General features: G+C 36.6%; 2 protein-coding genes across 2 annotated transcripts; one reads left to right on the forward strand and one right to left on the reverse strand.

Moving 5' to 3' along the window:
- Positions 1-2,844: 2,844 nt before the first annotated feature.
- On the reverse strand, positions 2,845-5,182 carry LOC119983374 (autophagy-related protein 8f-like). Its single transcript, XM_038827060.1, has 6 exons — positions 5,044-5,182; positions 4,680-4,784; positions 4,513-4,568; positions 3,801-3,853; positions 3,299-3,417; positions 2,845-3,176 (listed from the first exon to the last, which is right to left on the reverse strand). Exons 2-6 carry the CDS (start codon positions 4,714-4,716, stop codon positions 3,088-3,090), a joined length of 354 nt encoding a protein of 117 aa, XP_038682988.1. The 5' UTR covers positions 4,717-4,784; positions 5,044-5,182; the 3' UTR covers positions 2,845-3,087.
- A 6,244-nt stretch (positions 5,183-11,426) lies between these two features.
- On the forward strand, positions 11,427-14,460 carry LOC119984370 (scarecrow-like protein 22). Its single transcript, XM_038828280.1, has 2 exons — positions 11,427-11,783; positions 11,933-14,460. The coding sequence occupies exon 2, from the start codon at positions 12,008-12,010 to the stop codon at positions 14,168-14,170; it is 2,163 nt and encodes a 720-aa protein (XP_038684208.1). The 5' UTR covers positions 11,427-11,783; positions 11,933-12,007; the 3' UTR covers positions 14,171-14,460.
- Positions 14,461-15,125: the final 665 nt, after the last annotated feature.

A 15,125-nucleotide genomic window follows, 5' to 3' on the forward strand; every position in this document is an offset into this window, starting at 1 on the left:
TTAGGTGTGAAATTTACTGTTAGATTCTTGTTAATGGGTAATGTTCAATTCTTCCAGCTGTTTAGGCATTTTGTTTTGTTCTATAAAGGTCATCTTCAATGGAGGTTGATAAAACCTAAGTGGTTTTATTATTTGGGAAAAAAAAATTCCACATGTCACATAATAATACAAATTGTGTAGAGGTGATGAAGCAGCTGGTAATTCTACCTATTCACCATTTATTTTTTTTTAAGTTCTTTGATTCTCTGTCTCTTTCTGGGGACTGTTTGTTTCAAAGCTTTCACTTAACAGATCTGCATCTGCCGAACCATCAGAGATGTAGAACTGCTTTTACTCCCTTTGCATTGAATGATTATTCCTTGTTTGGTAATGTGAAATTCTGAAAGGGTGCACAGCAGGTCCCGCTATAATACCCTTTATGGATAATAAAAAAATTTATTTTTATTTTTAAAAATCATAAATATATAGTATTTTTCATAACGAATCCAATGATATATTTTTTGTTTGAAACAAAAATCAAATTCATCTTGATCAAAACATCGAATATTTTGAATTTATATCCGATGGTTTAGAATTGTCGTGTCTTTTTCATGTTGAATTTGATTTTTGTTTCGAACAAAAAAATATCGTTGTGTTCGTTGCGATAAACACTACATATTTATGATTTTTAAAAAAAAAAAAAAAAATTTAATGCCCAAAAAGGGCATTACAGCGGGATCTACTGTAATTTGATAGAAAAAGCATAATCTTCGTTTGGAGTCTGGAGAGACTCAATTCTCGTCATTTATTCATTGATATTTTTTCAGAAAAACCAGTGTGTCATTAACTATATTAGTTAATTTTCTTTATTATAATTTATATTTGACCGTTTTGATTAGCCGTAAATTCATGTATGTGATCATACTTAACATGCAAATATATGTATTCTCTTAATTAACGATGCCAAATTATACTCCTAAGAAGATAATAGATTTGAGATAAATTGCAAATTCAAGTGCATTATCAAGTGGATTTTGAGCCTCCTATTCTTGATTCCTTGCCAATTCTCAAAGGAATAACATTAACAAATGTGTGTACATATGCGACCTTCTCTTATTCTTGCCCTATTTAATGATGCGTAGAGCTAACAGTGGGAATTAAAGAGTGAGGGCCGCTTCGCATTTTCTCATACATATAATGGGCTAGGCAATTGATAGATCTAAACCAACCGAGTCATCGGTGATAATTTGAAGAATGGGTAGAGAAGAATGGTTGGTCCAACAACACTCGAGCTATTATTTGACAATGGGTCAAAGGCTCATATAGGTTTTGTCCTTAAAAAGACCCTTAAGTATTGGAGAGTTAGCATCACTTATAAATTGGATGAGAATCCCACATCTTTTCAATATGAGGCTCTTAACATTGTCTCACTTGTGCGCTCAGTTATGTGAGGCCCCCACACTTGTGGACCTGGTTATGCGAGGCCCAACAAGTGGACCACCTTGTGGGTGGTCCATATCCGAAAGGCTCACAAGTGATTCAAATGCCATCAGATGGATGCTCTAATGCTCCGATACCATGTGATAATGTGAAGAATGGATAGAGAAGAAATATTAGCCCAACAACACTTAAGTATTGTTCGACACTTGAGGGTTGGGCACCACTTATAAGTTTGATGAGAATCCCACACACGGGCGAATCTACAGTTGGGTTACGGTGGGCTTGAGTCTGTGTGAAAAAAAAAAAAAAAAATAGTAAATATACTTATGCCCACTAGCCTAGACACTATGCCACTAAGATGGGCTGGCCCAAGACAGGTTGATTTGGTTCCCATTCACCATACTATCGTCAATTGGTGCTATTGCGTGATAGTTGCTGCTAATTATTCTCTTCATTTGTGTGTTCTATTTGGGTTCTAAAGTTTATCAAGTTCATCGTGTGTCTCTTCTCTTGAGGTTATAAGGTACAACTTGAGAGTATTTGAGTTTTTGACTTGTGTTGACAATAGACAAACAAGAGGCGAGCTCCAAATGAGGTTTTTATTTTGGCTATACACTACTACTTGATTGGGATTGTCTCCTTGATCCTACACTTGATTGGCTTTGTTAGAACTGTTTGTAAACTACAACTTTTAGAGTTTCAATTTGTTATATATTAATACATTACTGCCTTATCAAAAAAAAAAATCTAACTATCTTGGAAGGCATGGTAAGTTCTTATCATTTTGAGATTCTACTGAAGTTCTAAAAATTTTTCGAGCCGCTGTCCCGAACCCCGTTACTTTTAAGTTCAACCCGAGGTAAATCAAAATCCTGGTTCTGCCACTGATCCCACATCTTTTTGATATGGGACTCTTAACATCATCCATTGGTTTTTTGAATAAAACTCGTCAATATGTCTCTAAATGATCGAAGAGACATGGAAGGTCGATAAATTTCACTACAGATCATACTGGCCTTGATGATATGTTCGCAAAGGTTGCCCTGCATCGACCATGCACAATCACAAAAACAAAACTCTGATCCAGGATTCCACAGTGTGTGTCAGCCTACTGTCTTCTTGACTTGAGACCTTTCCAAGAGACTGTCCTCATCATCAAAGGTAACAGCAGAATCAGGAATTTGTAGGGCTCGGTGCCATGATGGGGTAGCTGCAGTGGGAAATCCCTACAAGTTTCAACATCACCGTCTGGTGTGTTGAACCATGTGGGACACCACAGTGGATGGTGTGATGGAACACTACCTGCAGTTACCCCCGACTCGCCATGATGTATAAGCAATATACTCTTCGTTAACATTCTGAAACGAATTCACTTTCATATGCATAGTTGCACACCGATCTAGCCAATAGAGTACAAGATCGGTGGGTCTATAATTAGTTAAATCATAGAAATCAAACTTCATTAATGCAATTCACAACATTAGATGCTATCATCATAAAGCATGTAGAACAGCCTGTCCATAAAGATGAACTGTACATGTAGAGACAGTAAGATTTACATAATAACGGGCATAATGCCATCTTTTTCGGCAGCGAGGAAGATTAGTCATCAGAAAGATGACTGCAACAGAAGATTTCACAGACAAATTTGGGATACGCCATAATCATCTACCCGAATGTGTTTTCTCCACTGTAAGTTACATAGAGAAACCCATCTTCATCCTTCTTTTCATCATAAATGGTAGACATTACTGTTCCTGCAACATTACATTACATTTGATTGATTATTGATTAAATTTTCAGCTTTAAATCTCAATATAGAGAAAGTTTATGTATGCCAGAGGGTGGGGAGAACGAAGAAGAAATTTGTGCGCAATACCAGTGGGTGGAAGAACGCTGTCCACAAAAATAAATATTGCCTTTTCCGCACTCAGTTTAATTCTCTTCCGAATTACATAGACAAATTGACCCACCGTCAGATCAGCAGGGACAAGGTATCTGCAAAATTGCAACCAAGTCGATAAAAAGAAATCAATATCAAGCATAACGATGGGTTACCGCTTATGTTCAGTAATCCATTTTATCGTCCCTCAAAAGGAATAAATACTGAATACACAATGATAGGAAAACAAAAAGCACCACAAAGGAAGATAATAGTTTTTAAGCATTACAAACAACCGTGGAAAAACATAATCACACACATCAATATGCAGAGAGGGGTTCAGGTTTCACCAAAACAGCACGTGTTGCATATATGATATATTGATGATGCTTCCTAATACACCACCATGCAAACCATATTTGAGAGTTGAGACTATGCATACCATATTCAGACAAAAAACTAGAGTGTAAGAACCTGCATGGATAAAATGGTATCTTACTTTTTCTTGTCAATGTTAGGAATGTCACTTCTCTCAGCCTTCTCCACAATCACCTAACCAGTACAAAAGAACATCAGTCAAAAGTACTTAGATACCACCATTGAACAGTGATGCACACAAGTCAACCTTGGACCATAACCAATTGCTGCTCAACAAATCTATCAAGCCGCATGAAATCAAAACATTCAGCATTGGATGGTTACAGAATTTCCTCTCAGTAATTCGAATAACACATTTATATGCGAAGAGCAAAATTCATCAAAAGGGCTCATTATGTGCTGTTCCCCTTACAGAAGGCATAAACACTTGTTTTATCTTCCTTAACACTAGTTGCAACACAAATCCTGTACAAAAAGGTAGCATGCTAAATAACCAAATATAGATTTCATATAGAATCATAAAAGCTCCATCATTTGTCACAGTTAGGCCACAATGTGATTAAACCCCACCACTTAAACATCGAACATAATTCTAATCATAACAATAAAGAACATGGATAGAAGACCATTGATAAAGATCGGATCTCTTGTGATTAAACCCCACCCTCACAGCAATCAAATAAAGATTGGACCTCTTGTGATGCTAGGCAGATAGATGGATAAAGCATCGAACATATTCATAAACAAGAAACGTTTGATCTCATTGCAAATACGTCAACCTCGAATACCGCTAAAGAATAACATGGAAGAAAGCAGGACCACTTGATTCTCACCGGAATTCTATCAGGGTATTTCTCCCTAATTCTTGCAGCCTCGGCTTGCCTCTTCTCTACAAATACAGCCCAACCAGAAAATCACTTACAAACCCGAACAAAATAAAGCGAACCATAATACAGGTACTGATTAAGAAACAGGTGATCATCAATAAACACTAACATACCGAAGTCATGCTCTTGCTTAAAGCAGCTTTTACTCATTCTCCTCGAAAATTATTGCACAGCCCAACTCAATAAACTTATGCCCAAATCAACACCCTAAACCCTAACTTCAATTACAAAAACACAAAATTCCGCGATCAAAAGACAAGGTAGATTAAATCATCGTCAATTACGAGAACAAGAAAGATTAAGTCAATTCGAACGCAAACTAGTAATTTATCCACTACCAAACACCAGTCGAAAAGGAATTCAATCAATCGATAAAATAACAAATTTTCTCAGCAACCAAACAACTTAAAACAAATATAGAAACATAGAATATGGAGATTGAGAAGAATCGAAATTCGAAATTCGATAAGAACTTACAGAAATCAAAGACTAAAGCATAAAAAAACAGAACTCCAAAATTGGCGAAAACAATGATCGGCGGACTTCCTTGAGAAGATGAAAACCAATATTCTTGAAGCGTTGATTGATTACATCGCCTTTTCTTTTTGCCACTTATTTAAAATATATAGGTTTTCGGTTCCTCTACGGTTACGTTTTGGTGAAGTATGGTGACTCTACGAATAATAGCTTGCCACATCAGCCCTTTTTTCTCATTCTGTTGCATAAGCTTACACGTGTTCTTGATTGTTGCACCGTTTGCGTTTTATGGTGATTTTATCCAAAACATGTGACGTGCTTGCTTGCTTTAATTATTTAATTATTAATCAATAACGTGTAATGGTTAAAACATGACACGTGCCTTGCTTCTCGATCTAGTAAAAGGTCATTTATGTTGACCATAATTGCTTGAATAGTTGAATGCTTTATTGTAATGTTCGATATGGTTTTCTCAAAAAAAAAAACAATTGTTTGATATGGTCTTAGTGTTTTACACTCTATCAAAATTCTCATCCCCTCAAATTAATAATATTATGCGTTTTAAGTTTATCGATTTATTATTGAGGATACATCTGATTTGTACGGTTTTATTTTTATGAGCTATCGTCAATGATTCTATGCCCATTCAAATTAATAATATTATTCGTTTTGAGTTTATGATTCATTAACCAACAATCTTTTCTTATGTGAATGACGTTTATTATTAGGAAATACTAATTGGAGCTGGACTTTCAAAGGCCCATAGTGGTGCGGCCAGTCCTCCAGTGAGTGACCAGTCGAGCAGATGCCAAGTTCAGGTTTACCAGCTTGCCCACATAAATCTCCAACTTGACTAAAACAGACTCCTAGGCCCAACCCAATCTCGATCCACAATTCCTCAAAATCCATGTTTGACCAAAGGTAATTCAGATCCAACCCAAGCTTCTGTAGCTTGGGCGTAGCCCAATCCCTGTCTAGAATTAAAAATTTCTCTAAATCTACGCTCATGTCAAATCCATGTTTTTGTGGCCACAACAAGAAAACCGGTCTAGGACGACACAGACTATAATAACACTTATAAAACCGTCCGTAACATAACTTAGCGACAATTTTTGCTAGCTATAACGACGGTTAAACCTCCTGCTATAGACCCAATTTCTTGTAGTGTGGCTTGTTCAAAGCTGAACAACATATATATACACACACAAGAATCGGACTTAAAGAAAGAATCTAAGATGCGGATTTTTTTTGAGGGTGTGGATAAGTGAAATCCATTATTTTAGGCCCCCATATATTCCAAATGAACGGTGAAAATATAGGTCCGCATGAGAAAATTCTTCAGTCGATATATATATATGAGATGATTTCTTTCTTGATATCTCTACTAATTGTTCAAAATTTGATGCAATTGATATCAAGAAACTTACATAAACGCAAAATAACAACATTACATCTACATACAATGCTACAATCACCTAGTATTTGACAATCAAAGACATTGCCAACTAATTAAAGAGTGGAAAGGCAATGACATTAATATAAATTTGTAAATTGTGATTAGTGAATGCATGCATGTACTAATATATATCAAACTTCTCATAGAGGTTGCAAAATTGATGATTAACTTTTGTTTTGTTTAATCAATAAATAAATAAAAAATTAGCAATCAAAAGATCTTGTGATCTAATAGCGGCGGTGACTTGGTCATTGCCTCTTAACACATCCAATATTTAATTTAAACAAACCACAATATATTAACATCTATATGTGGTCTCTAATCATGGTCATGTCCTCATTAAACAACCCAAATAATTTTTTATAAACACGTCATGATGAGAGCGGTTAATATTTAATTATAAGAAAATTAAGGTGGGGTTTTAGTTAATTAATTAATTGGTTTAACATCTAGTAGTAGATATGACCTAATTCCATGTGTTTGGTTCAAAATTGCTTCTTTTTTTAGGGTTATTTTATTTGGAGAGCTGTGGGGGAAAGCTTTATGATTGTGTTGCTTGAGGCTTAGGATGTTTGTGAAGAGAGAAAAGAACTTGTAAACCATACCCCTTTTAGCCAACAAAGAAACAAAAATGTGGGGTTACTAGAGAGAGAATTATAAAATATAATAAAAAAAAATATTTTCAAATTTTAGAGAAAAAATGAGAGAGGGAATACAACGAGAAAAGAGTATGGTTTTTGAGGTCGAACCAATCAGGTGACATATTTTTTCACAAAATTATGGTTTCATGCATGCGCTTGTCTCATTTTCGGTCCCCTATCCACATGAGTTTCGGCTTAGTATTACCCGTCATCAACGTGATGCGGACTATTCTGATGATTCGAGATTTACGTTCACTCAATTGGTTAAAGGGCATGTTGGGTTGGGTGATTCATCAGTTAAAAAAAGAGTGAGAGAGGCAAGCAAATGAGAAGGAGGAGGTTGTACACTTCATTGTGTTCATTGTTAGGGGGGTTTCACATGGGATGGTCGGCGAAGGCTAAAATATACAAGAGCCTCTTCTCCTGACATGTCCAAATCATGGGTTTCCTAAACAATTCATGTCAAACCTAAGCATGTCCCCCCTCCCTATCCTTTCTACATTAGTACCCAAAATTTCAATCTTGTATAGAGACAAAAACATAAGCCAGTCTCTTCAAATTCCCATAAATTCCCCTAGGGTTTTGAAAATTTTGGACCCCCTAGAAACAAGAAACTATCCTTTGTCAATCACAAAACTTGGCATGGAGAGACTAGAGTTTGAAGTACAAATATGTATATATATATATATGTCACTGAAGGTACCCATAAATTATATATGATGAAGGATTTACATCAAAAATAATATAGAAACAATGAATAGCCTAGTAGAGACCTAACCTACCATTATGTCCCACTCCATACAAGGCTTGTTTTCTTCATTATGTGATTTGATTTGAAAATAAGACTAATATTTTGTAGGCCCTATATTCATGAATACATCCACAAGTTTGGTTCATTAGTGCCCATTGGAGACTTCTTGTTAATTTCTTGGTTTGTTTATTCCTCTTTTTATTATCAGTGTTGAAGTTATATAATAGTGGAGCATTATATATTGTTTTTTGGACATGTAAGAACACATCTTTTATTGAACCAAACAGTTAATTAACAACTTATAAACTAATTTATTTTACATTAATATATTTCTTCCTTTTTTGTTCTGACAGGAAAAATAAATATTGAGATTTATGAATTCAATATACTCACATAAATTATACGTATGAATGACATGTGCATTTATAATGTTGGCCTCATATATATATATATATATATTGTGAATTTGTGATTTCTTATTTTCATATGTAAAGTCCCATTCTTCCCTCCCTTTTTTGCTTTCTTGCATAATAATCTTGTCTATGGATCAAAATTCCAACTTTGCCTTTTATGTAATAGTACTTCTCAAGGTGGTGTGGGAATGTATTTATTTGTTTCAATGTATTGATGATATTACATTTTTGTTCATAATACAATGGTATTACATACAATTACTTAAAAATAATGATGCATAACATTCTATTAAGTCAATCGAGACAACCTTGGATTCCACTATATATCAATTTGGAAACTCTCTTTTTTAACGTGTAACCTACTCAGTTGTCCATCGGATAACAGATTGATAAACCTTGGATCACATGAAAGACTTCGCAACTCCATGAATCAGTTGAGACATGAGCCGAGACTTAATACAGAAAGATAACGCATGGTGACATTAACACACGATGAACTGAGCAAAGACTCATAATACAAATTGTAATAATGGAAATACTCAATTTGAAAATTAAATTCGGTTTTGTGATAAAGATTGATTCATATTTGAATCAATAATTAAAATAAGTAGCATATTAGGAAACATTGACAAGCAAAACTTGAATGAGTTAATAAAAATATATGATTGAACTTCGATCAATTTTTCTTGTGCATGAATCTACCTCAAACCGGATTTTAAACAAAATTATTACAAGGTTGAAGGAACTAATTATTGGATAATTCTACAAAGTCAATGTTTCTATGATATATTAATTGTCCATTATAATGTTACTAATAATGGAACTATGTTCAGTGAAAATCAATTTGACACAATCTTATTACTTTAAACAAAATAGCTATCAATACTCACCTTGATGACAAGCCCCTTGCTCCCATGACCTTTTGCTAAACAATTCTCATTCACAAAACTCTTGCAGTGGATAGAGTCGAGTACAAGTACGATATGCGCAGACTTTACTTTTATATGATATGTGATGAGACTATTTATAAGAATTGAACATGTGATATCTAGGTTACACCTTTTCAACTCTATCACTGTATCGTATGCTCACACATATATTACATACACATATTGATATAGTATGCACAAGGCAGGGAAAAATGAGGATGAGAATCAACTCAACTAAAATTGAAGCTCTAATTGGACCTTGAGCCTCAGAATTTGAACCAACATACCGTCCTCTTCCATGCCAAATAACAATAATGTCCGATCAAATGGGAGTATATAGATGAAAAATCATCACTTCAAGAGGTGTGCTAAATGGGATGGTAGAGTAACACTTGACGGTGGTGGGATGCTAACTTTAATATTTTTTTTAATACACTTAAAGTGTATTTGGATTGAGAGATTTGGAGAGAAATGAAATTTCTTTCCAATTACCTTGTATGCATAGTTTAGAAAAAAAATTAAGAGGAGGGATTTGAAGAGAATTGAGGTGAATATTTTTATTAAATTTTTGTCAAAATACTTCCTCCCAAAATAATATCATTTGGAGGGAAGAGATGATTAATTAAATTATTTATAAGTTAAAAACTTATTTTGTAATTGTACATTAAACCAATTTCATTTCTTTCTTTTATCTATCAAACATGGGCGAGAGAAATGTATTCTACCTTTCTTTCTCTTTCCTTCTCTCCTTTCCCTTTTCTTCCCTTTCCTTCATTTCCCTCCAAATCCTTTGATCCTAACACACTCTTGGAGCGTTGAGATGCTAAATTTAGCATTTTTATGAGAATGAGATGAGTGCTAAATGGGGTTTGTATAGTGCAAGGAAATGTAGTTAAGAGCATAGATGTATAAATTATATTGAAAGAGAGTTGTGGGCATTGGATTTGATGAACTTTTATGTTAGATAATATTATAGCTCCATATTTTAGCATCTCCCATTGAAATCAATAAATTTTAGCACTCACCTATTCTAAACATAAGATTTTACCATCCTATTTTAGCACATCCATTTGGAATTGCTCTAATACAAAATGACCAAAATAACTAATGAATGTAAATCTTTTGGGAAAATGTTTAGTCTTCTAATTTCTTACTATTTTACCCTCATTCATATGAAGTATTAAATGTTTAGGGGATTATATATATGCATCAAAATCAATGGATATGTCACGAGCGATATAGATTTTGGGTTAAAATAGGAGATAAAATTTTGAGGGTATGTAGCATTCTTATCTTTTGGTGCCCACCTCAATAACAATACTTCACTGCTTACACTTTAACCCTAAGGGTGTCTACCGTAATTTTTTCCCTATTTTTGACCAAAAATTAACTATTCTTTCTATTAGTTATTGATATTTTTTTAAAATTTTTTGATCGATCCTCATTAATATATTATAATTGATCGACAATCGATTGAGTTCCACAACATTTTGTGGAATAGTCATACTTTAATATTTTGTACTGTCAAACAGAAAAGGACAGTTCATTACGAAGGAACCCATTTTTACCTTTCAGTTTCTCTGCTGGACACAATCAAGAACTCTTGAATCTTAACCACACATTCTCACCTCCCACAAAATATCACCACCGTTAATTCTGTCCGTCTCGATATTTTCAAAACCCCGATAAAAGGCCTCTCTATCATTATCTCGTGTCGTCAGACTGGGTTTCGAAACCAGGCCCAGCAGAACATGTTTCAAGTTTCAACCGCATTACAAAATTACCCCGCACCACCGTTCTTTCGTAAGGTTCATTGGCAATAAAGGGAAAGATTCAGGGGTATTATTGAGACTACGGTGAAAATACAAAAAAAAAGACTGTATCGTTGGTCTCCTTTTAAAAAATTAAATTTAAAAAAGAGCACCACCTTGTCCCAAATATTCACGGGTTTCTAATGCGCGTGTGAATTACGACCCAACAGAGGACTGGTAGAGGTGATTGCACGCGCTAAAGTTGTCGTGTGATAAGAGAAGCGCAGAAACCCTAGCAGTGTGATAACTACGTTTACAGACAAAAAGCCACGTAAGATAAAAAAAAAATTGAAGAAGAAAAAAAAAGGAAGGAAAAGCTAGAGAGGAAAAACAAGAGACGAGGAGAGAGAGAACTTTAACCCTTCTATATGTTCTACGCATCCATAGCAGAAAACAGAAGGAAGACAGAGTACTAGTAGTATTAACTATTAAGTATAGTACAAGGCCACAACAACAGCAAGAAGTAGAAGGGGAGAGAGAGAAAAACACAAAAGAAATGAAAGAAAACCCGTTCACAGAGCCAAGAAGAAGAAGAAAAGAAAAGATGATGCCAGAAATGGGTTTTGTGGTACTCTGCCAAGATTAAAAGCTCTCTCTCTCTCTGTACCTCAACAAGAGAAGCTTTAAAGCCTTGTGTCTGTGTCACATGTTGATGTACCTGAAATGGGCTTGTTGAGCTTAAACTGTCTACTTCTCTCCAAGAAAATCTGATTTGATTTGTCATTTGAAAAAAAAAAAAAGGTTTGTCTCTAGCTCAAACATCTTGTTTTATACTATTACAAAACTAACCCACAATCGTCTTCTTCTTTGCTTTCGTTAATTTTGCTTCTGTGACATGCCCCTATTTGTTGGGTGTTTTATTTTTGGCTTTTGATCTTTGCATGAGCAGTTTTGTGTGGCTATTTAGGAGGTTGTGGTGGTTGTTCAAGCTTCTCTTCTTCTGGATTTTGTCGGATTAAGGCCATGCCCCTACCCTTTGGGGAGTTTCAAGGGACGGGGGTGTTAGATTTCTCTCTTTGTGCTTCAGATCCATTGTTGCAGCATCTTTCAAATCAGAACAAACCCAAGTGGGAGAATCTCGACAACAAGGGAGGAGGAGGCAGTTACTCTGTGGGCAGTGAGCCCACTTCTGTGCTCGACACAAGAAGTCCAAGCCCTCCTATATCCTCCTCAACGCTGTCTTCCTCTCTCGGCGGCGGAATTAGCGTTGGTGGTGGCGGTGGAGGGGGAGGAGCCTCCACCGTCACCACTGGCGTGGCTACTACGGCGGTCTCCGGCGACAACCCCTCTGTTGAAACTGGCGCGGAAAGATGTGGGCTAGGATTGGAGGATTGGGAGACTGTGTTGTCTGGGTCTCCTAGTCAAGAACAGTCCATTCTTAAGCTAATCATGGGTGATATTGAGGATCCTTATGTGGGTCTTAACAAGCTTTTGCAAAGCGGGACTGGGTCTCAAGATATTGGATTCAATGCTGGTTTTGGCGTTGTAGATCAAGGCTTTGGGTTTGAAGCACCCATGACCAGTGCCAATTTGGTGACCAACATTGACCCTTTTGTTCCTTCGGATTTTCCTCCTCTCAACAATGGAAGGATAGGTTTGGTTTCGGACCCGATTACGAACCCGGCGATTTCATCTGTTTCCGCTGCCAATTTCTTGCCGGGAATGTTTCAAGGAAGTGAAGGCATGGATGAGAAGCCACAGATTTTCAATCCACCTTTGATTATGAACCAAAATAAGGTTCAGTTTACACAGAACCCGGCAATGTTCTTGCCAATCTCGTACGCACAGGTACAAGAGCATAATATGCTGTCTCCTCCACCGCCGAAGCGTCTGAATTCAGGGCTAATTGTACCCAATGTTCATCACGCCCCAAAGGTCCCGTTTTCGGATTCTGGGCAGGAGTTGTTTCTTCGTAGGCAGCAGCAACACCAACAACAACAACATCAGCTTCAGCAGAGACCAGCTACTATGGCTGTGGCTGCGGCAGCAGCAACAAAGCAAAAACTGGTTAGCGAGGAATTGGCGAACCAGCAGCTTCAGCAGGCAATAGTTGACCAGCTATTCAGTACTGCAGAGCTGATCGAAGCAGGGAATCCGCTACTCGCGCAAGGGATATTGGCGCGGCTCAATCAACAGCTCTCTCCCATTGGTAAGCCTTTTGAGAGGGCTGCTTTCTACTTCAAGGAGGCCTTGCAGTTGCTTCTCCATGTGAATGGCACCAACAACTCCTCTTTAACCTCTTACAGTCTCATCTTCAAGATTGGTGCTTACAAGTCATTCTGTGAGATTTCCCCAATCCTTCAGTTCGCTAATTTTACTTGCAATCAGGCCCTTCTCGAAGCTTTTGAGGGTTATGATCGAATCCACATTATAGATTTTGATATTGGGTACGGTGGGCAGTGGGCATCACTGATGCAAGAGCTTGTCCTTAGAAATGGTGGTGCCCCATCGCTCAAAATCACTGCTTTTACATCACCTTCAATGCATGAGGAGTTGGAGGGGCGTTTCACTCAAGAGAATCTGAAGCAATTCGCTAATGATATCAACATGGCTCTTGAGCTCGAAATTCTATGCCTGGAGTCCTTGAATTCTGCTTCATGGCCACTCTCTCTTCGTTCCTCGGAGAATGAAGCAATAGCAGTGAACCTCCCAATTGGTTCCTTCTCGAATCAGCCTTCGTGCCTGCCTTTGGTTCTCCACTTTGTCAAGCAGCTTTCCCCCAAAATTGTGGTCTCTCTGGACAGAGGTTGTGACAGAACAGATGTTCCATTTCCCTATCACATGATTCATGCCCTTCAATCCTATTCAAGCCTGCTAGAATCTCTGGATGCTGTTAATGTTAATTTAGATGCCCTGCAAAAGATTGAGAGGTTCTTGCTCCATCCGGGCATTGAAAGGATTGTACTGGGTCGTCATCGATCCCCTGATAGAACTCTTCCTTGGAGGAATCTGTTTTTGCAATCTGGGTTTACTCCATTGACATTCAGTAACTTCACGGAGTCTCAAGCCGAGTGCTTGGTGCAGCGGACTCCGGTTAGAGGATTCCACGTCGAGAAGAGACAGTCTTCGCTTGTTTTATGCTGGCAGCAAAAGGAGCTCATCTCGGTTTCAGCTTGGAGAGGCTGATGATTACTTTCAGCAGTGGGGGAGTATTTCTTCACATTAATCTTCACCGCTGCAGAAGTGCCTCATATGCCTTCACGCTTTAATTCCTTATCGTTCCTGGATTATTTATTGTTGGTCCTGTGATTCTCTTATGCCAAGAAGAATTGCTAATTGTCTATGCTACTACTTAATTTAGGTCTATTGTTTCCTGTCAAGAATTAAACCAGACATTTTGGTAACTGTCACTGGGCTTGTGCATCTATCTGATTTTCCATCTCTTTTGGATGATGGGTATAACTCTTCTATGTTGCTTATTGTCTCTTGTTATTACCTTAGGTTGGTGATTACTGTTTGTTATATACTTCTGACAAGAAGAATTTGGAACTTTCTGACAATTGCATTAGACCTTCTCTCTATTGATCTATGATATCATTCTTGTCTTCCTGTCATTCTACAATTCTCAGGTAACAAATTCATGACCTGGGTGGTCTATATTGTGCAAGCAATATGTGCACTTTTGATTTGAAGTTATGGTCCTGTTTCTTTGTCTAAACTGTATTCACATCTTGTTCTTGCTTAAATTAGTGAAATAGTATTCATATTTTCATTGCCAAAAATATGAAAACATTGATGGCTTTGTATCATTATCATTTTTTTTTCTTCATTGTCTCTCACTTTTCTTCTGAGTTGGGGCCATATGTGGATTTCTAAAGTCATTGAAATCTGGTTCGGACATTGGGTTGTTGAGAAGATTGGGTTTGTGGGGGTATTTAAGGTGTCAAAGGATTTGGATGTTGGACTAAATTCTTTGTAGTTAAATGCATCTTAGTACTTAAATCATTTCCATATGGTTATTGGTATGATATTATTATACTCCATAATGTCCATAATAGTGGGTGCAATAGATGATTATAATTCACTATATTTTATTACTCTCCTACATAGCATTTTTGAAACATATATTATACATTGAATT

The sequence above is a fragment of the Tripterygium wilfordii genome, chromosome 18 (assembly GCF_013401445.1).
Source record: "Tripterygium wilfordii isolate XIE 37 chromosome 18, ASM1340144v1, whole genome shotgun sequence".
In the NCBI taxonomy this organism is placed as follows: Eukaryota; Viridiplantae; Streptophyta; class Magnoliopsida; order Celastrales; family Celastraceae; genus Tripterygium; species Tripterygium wilfordii.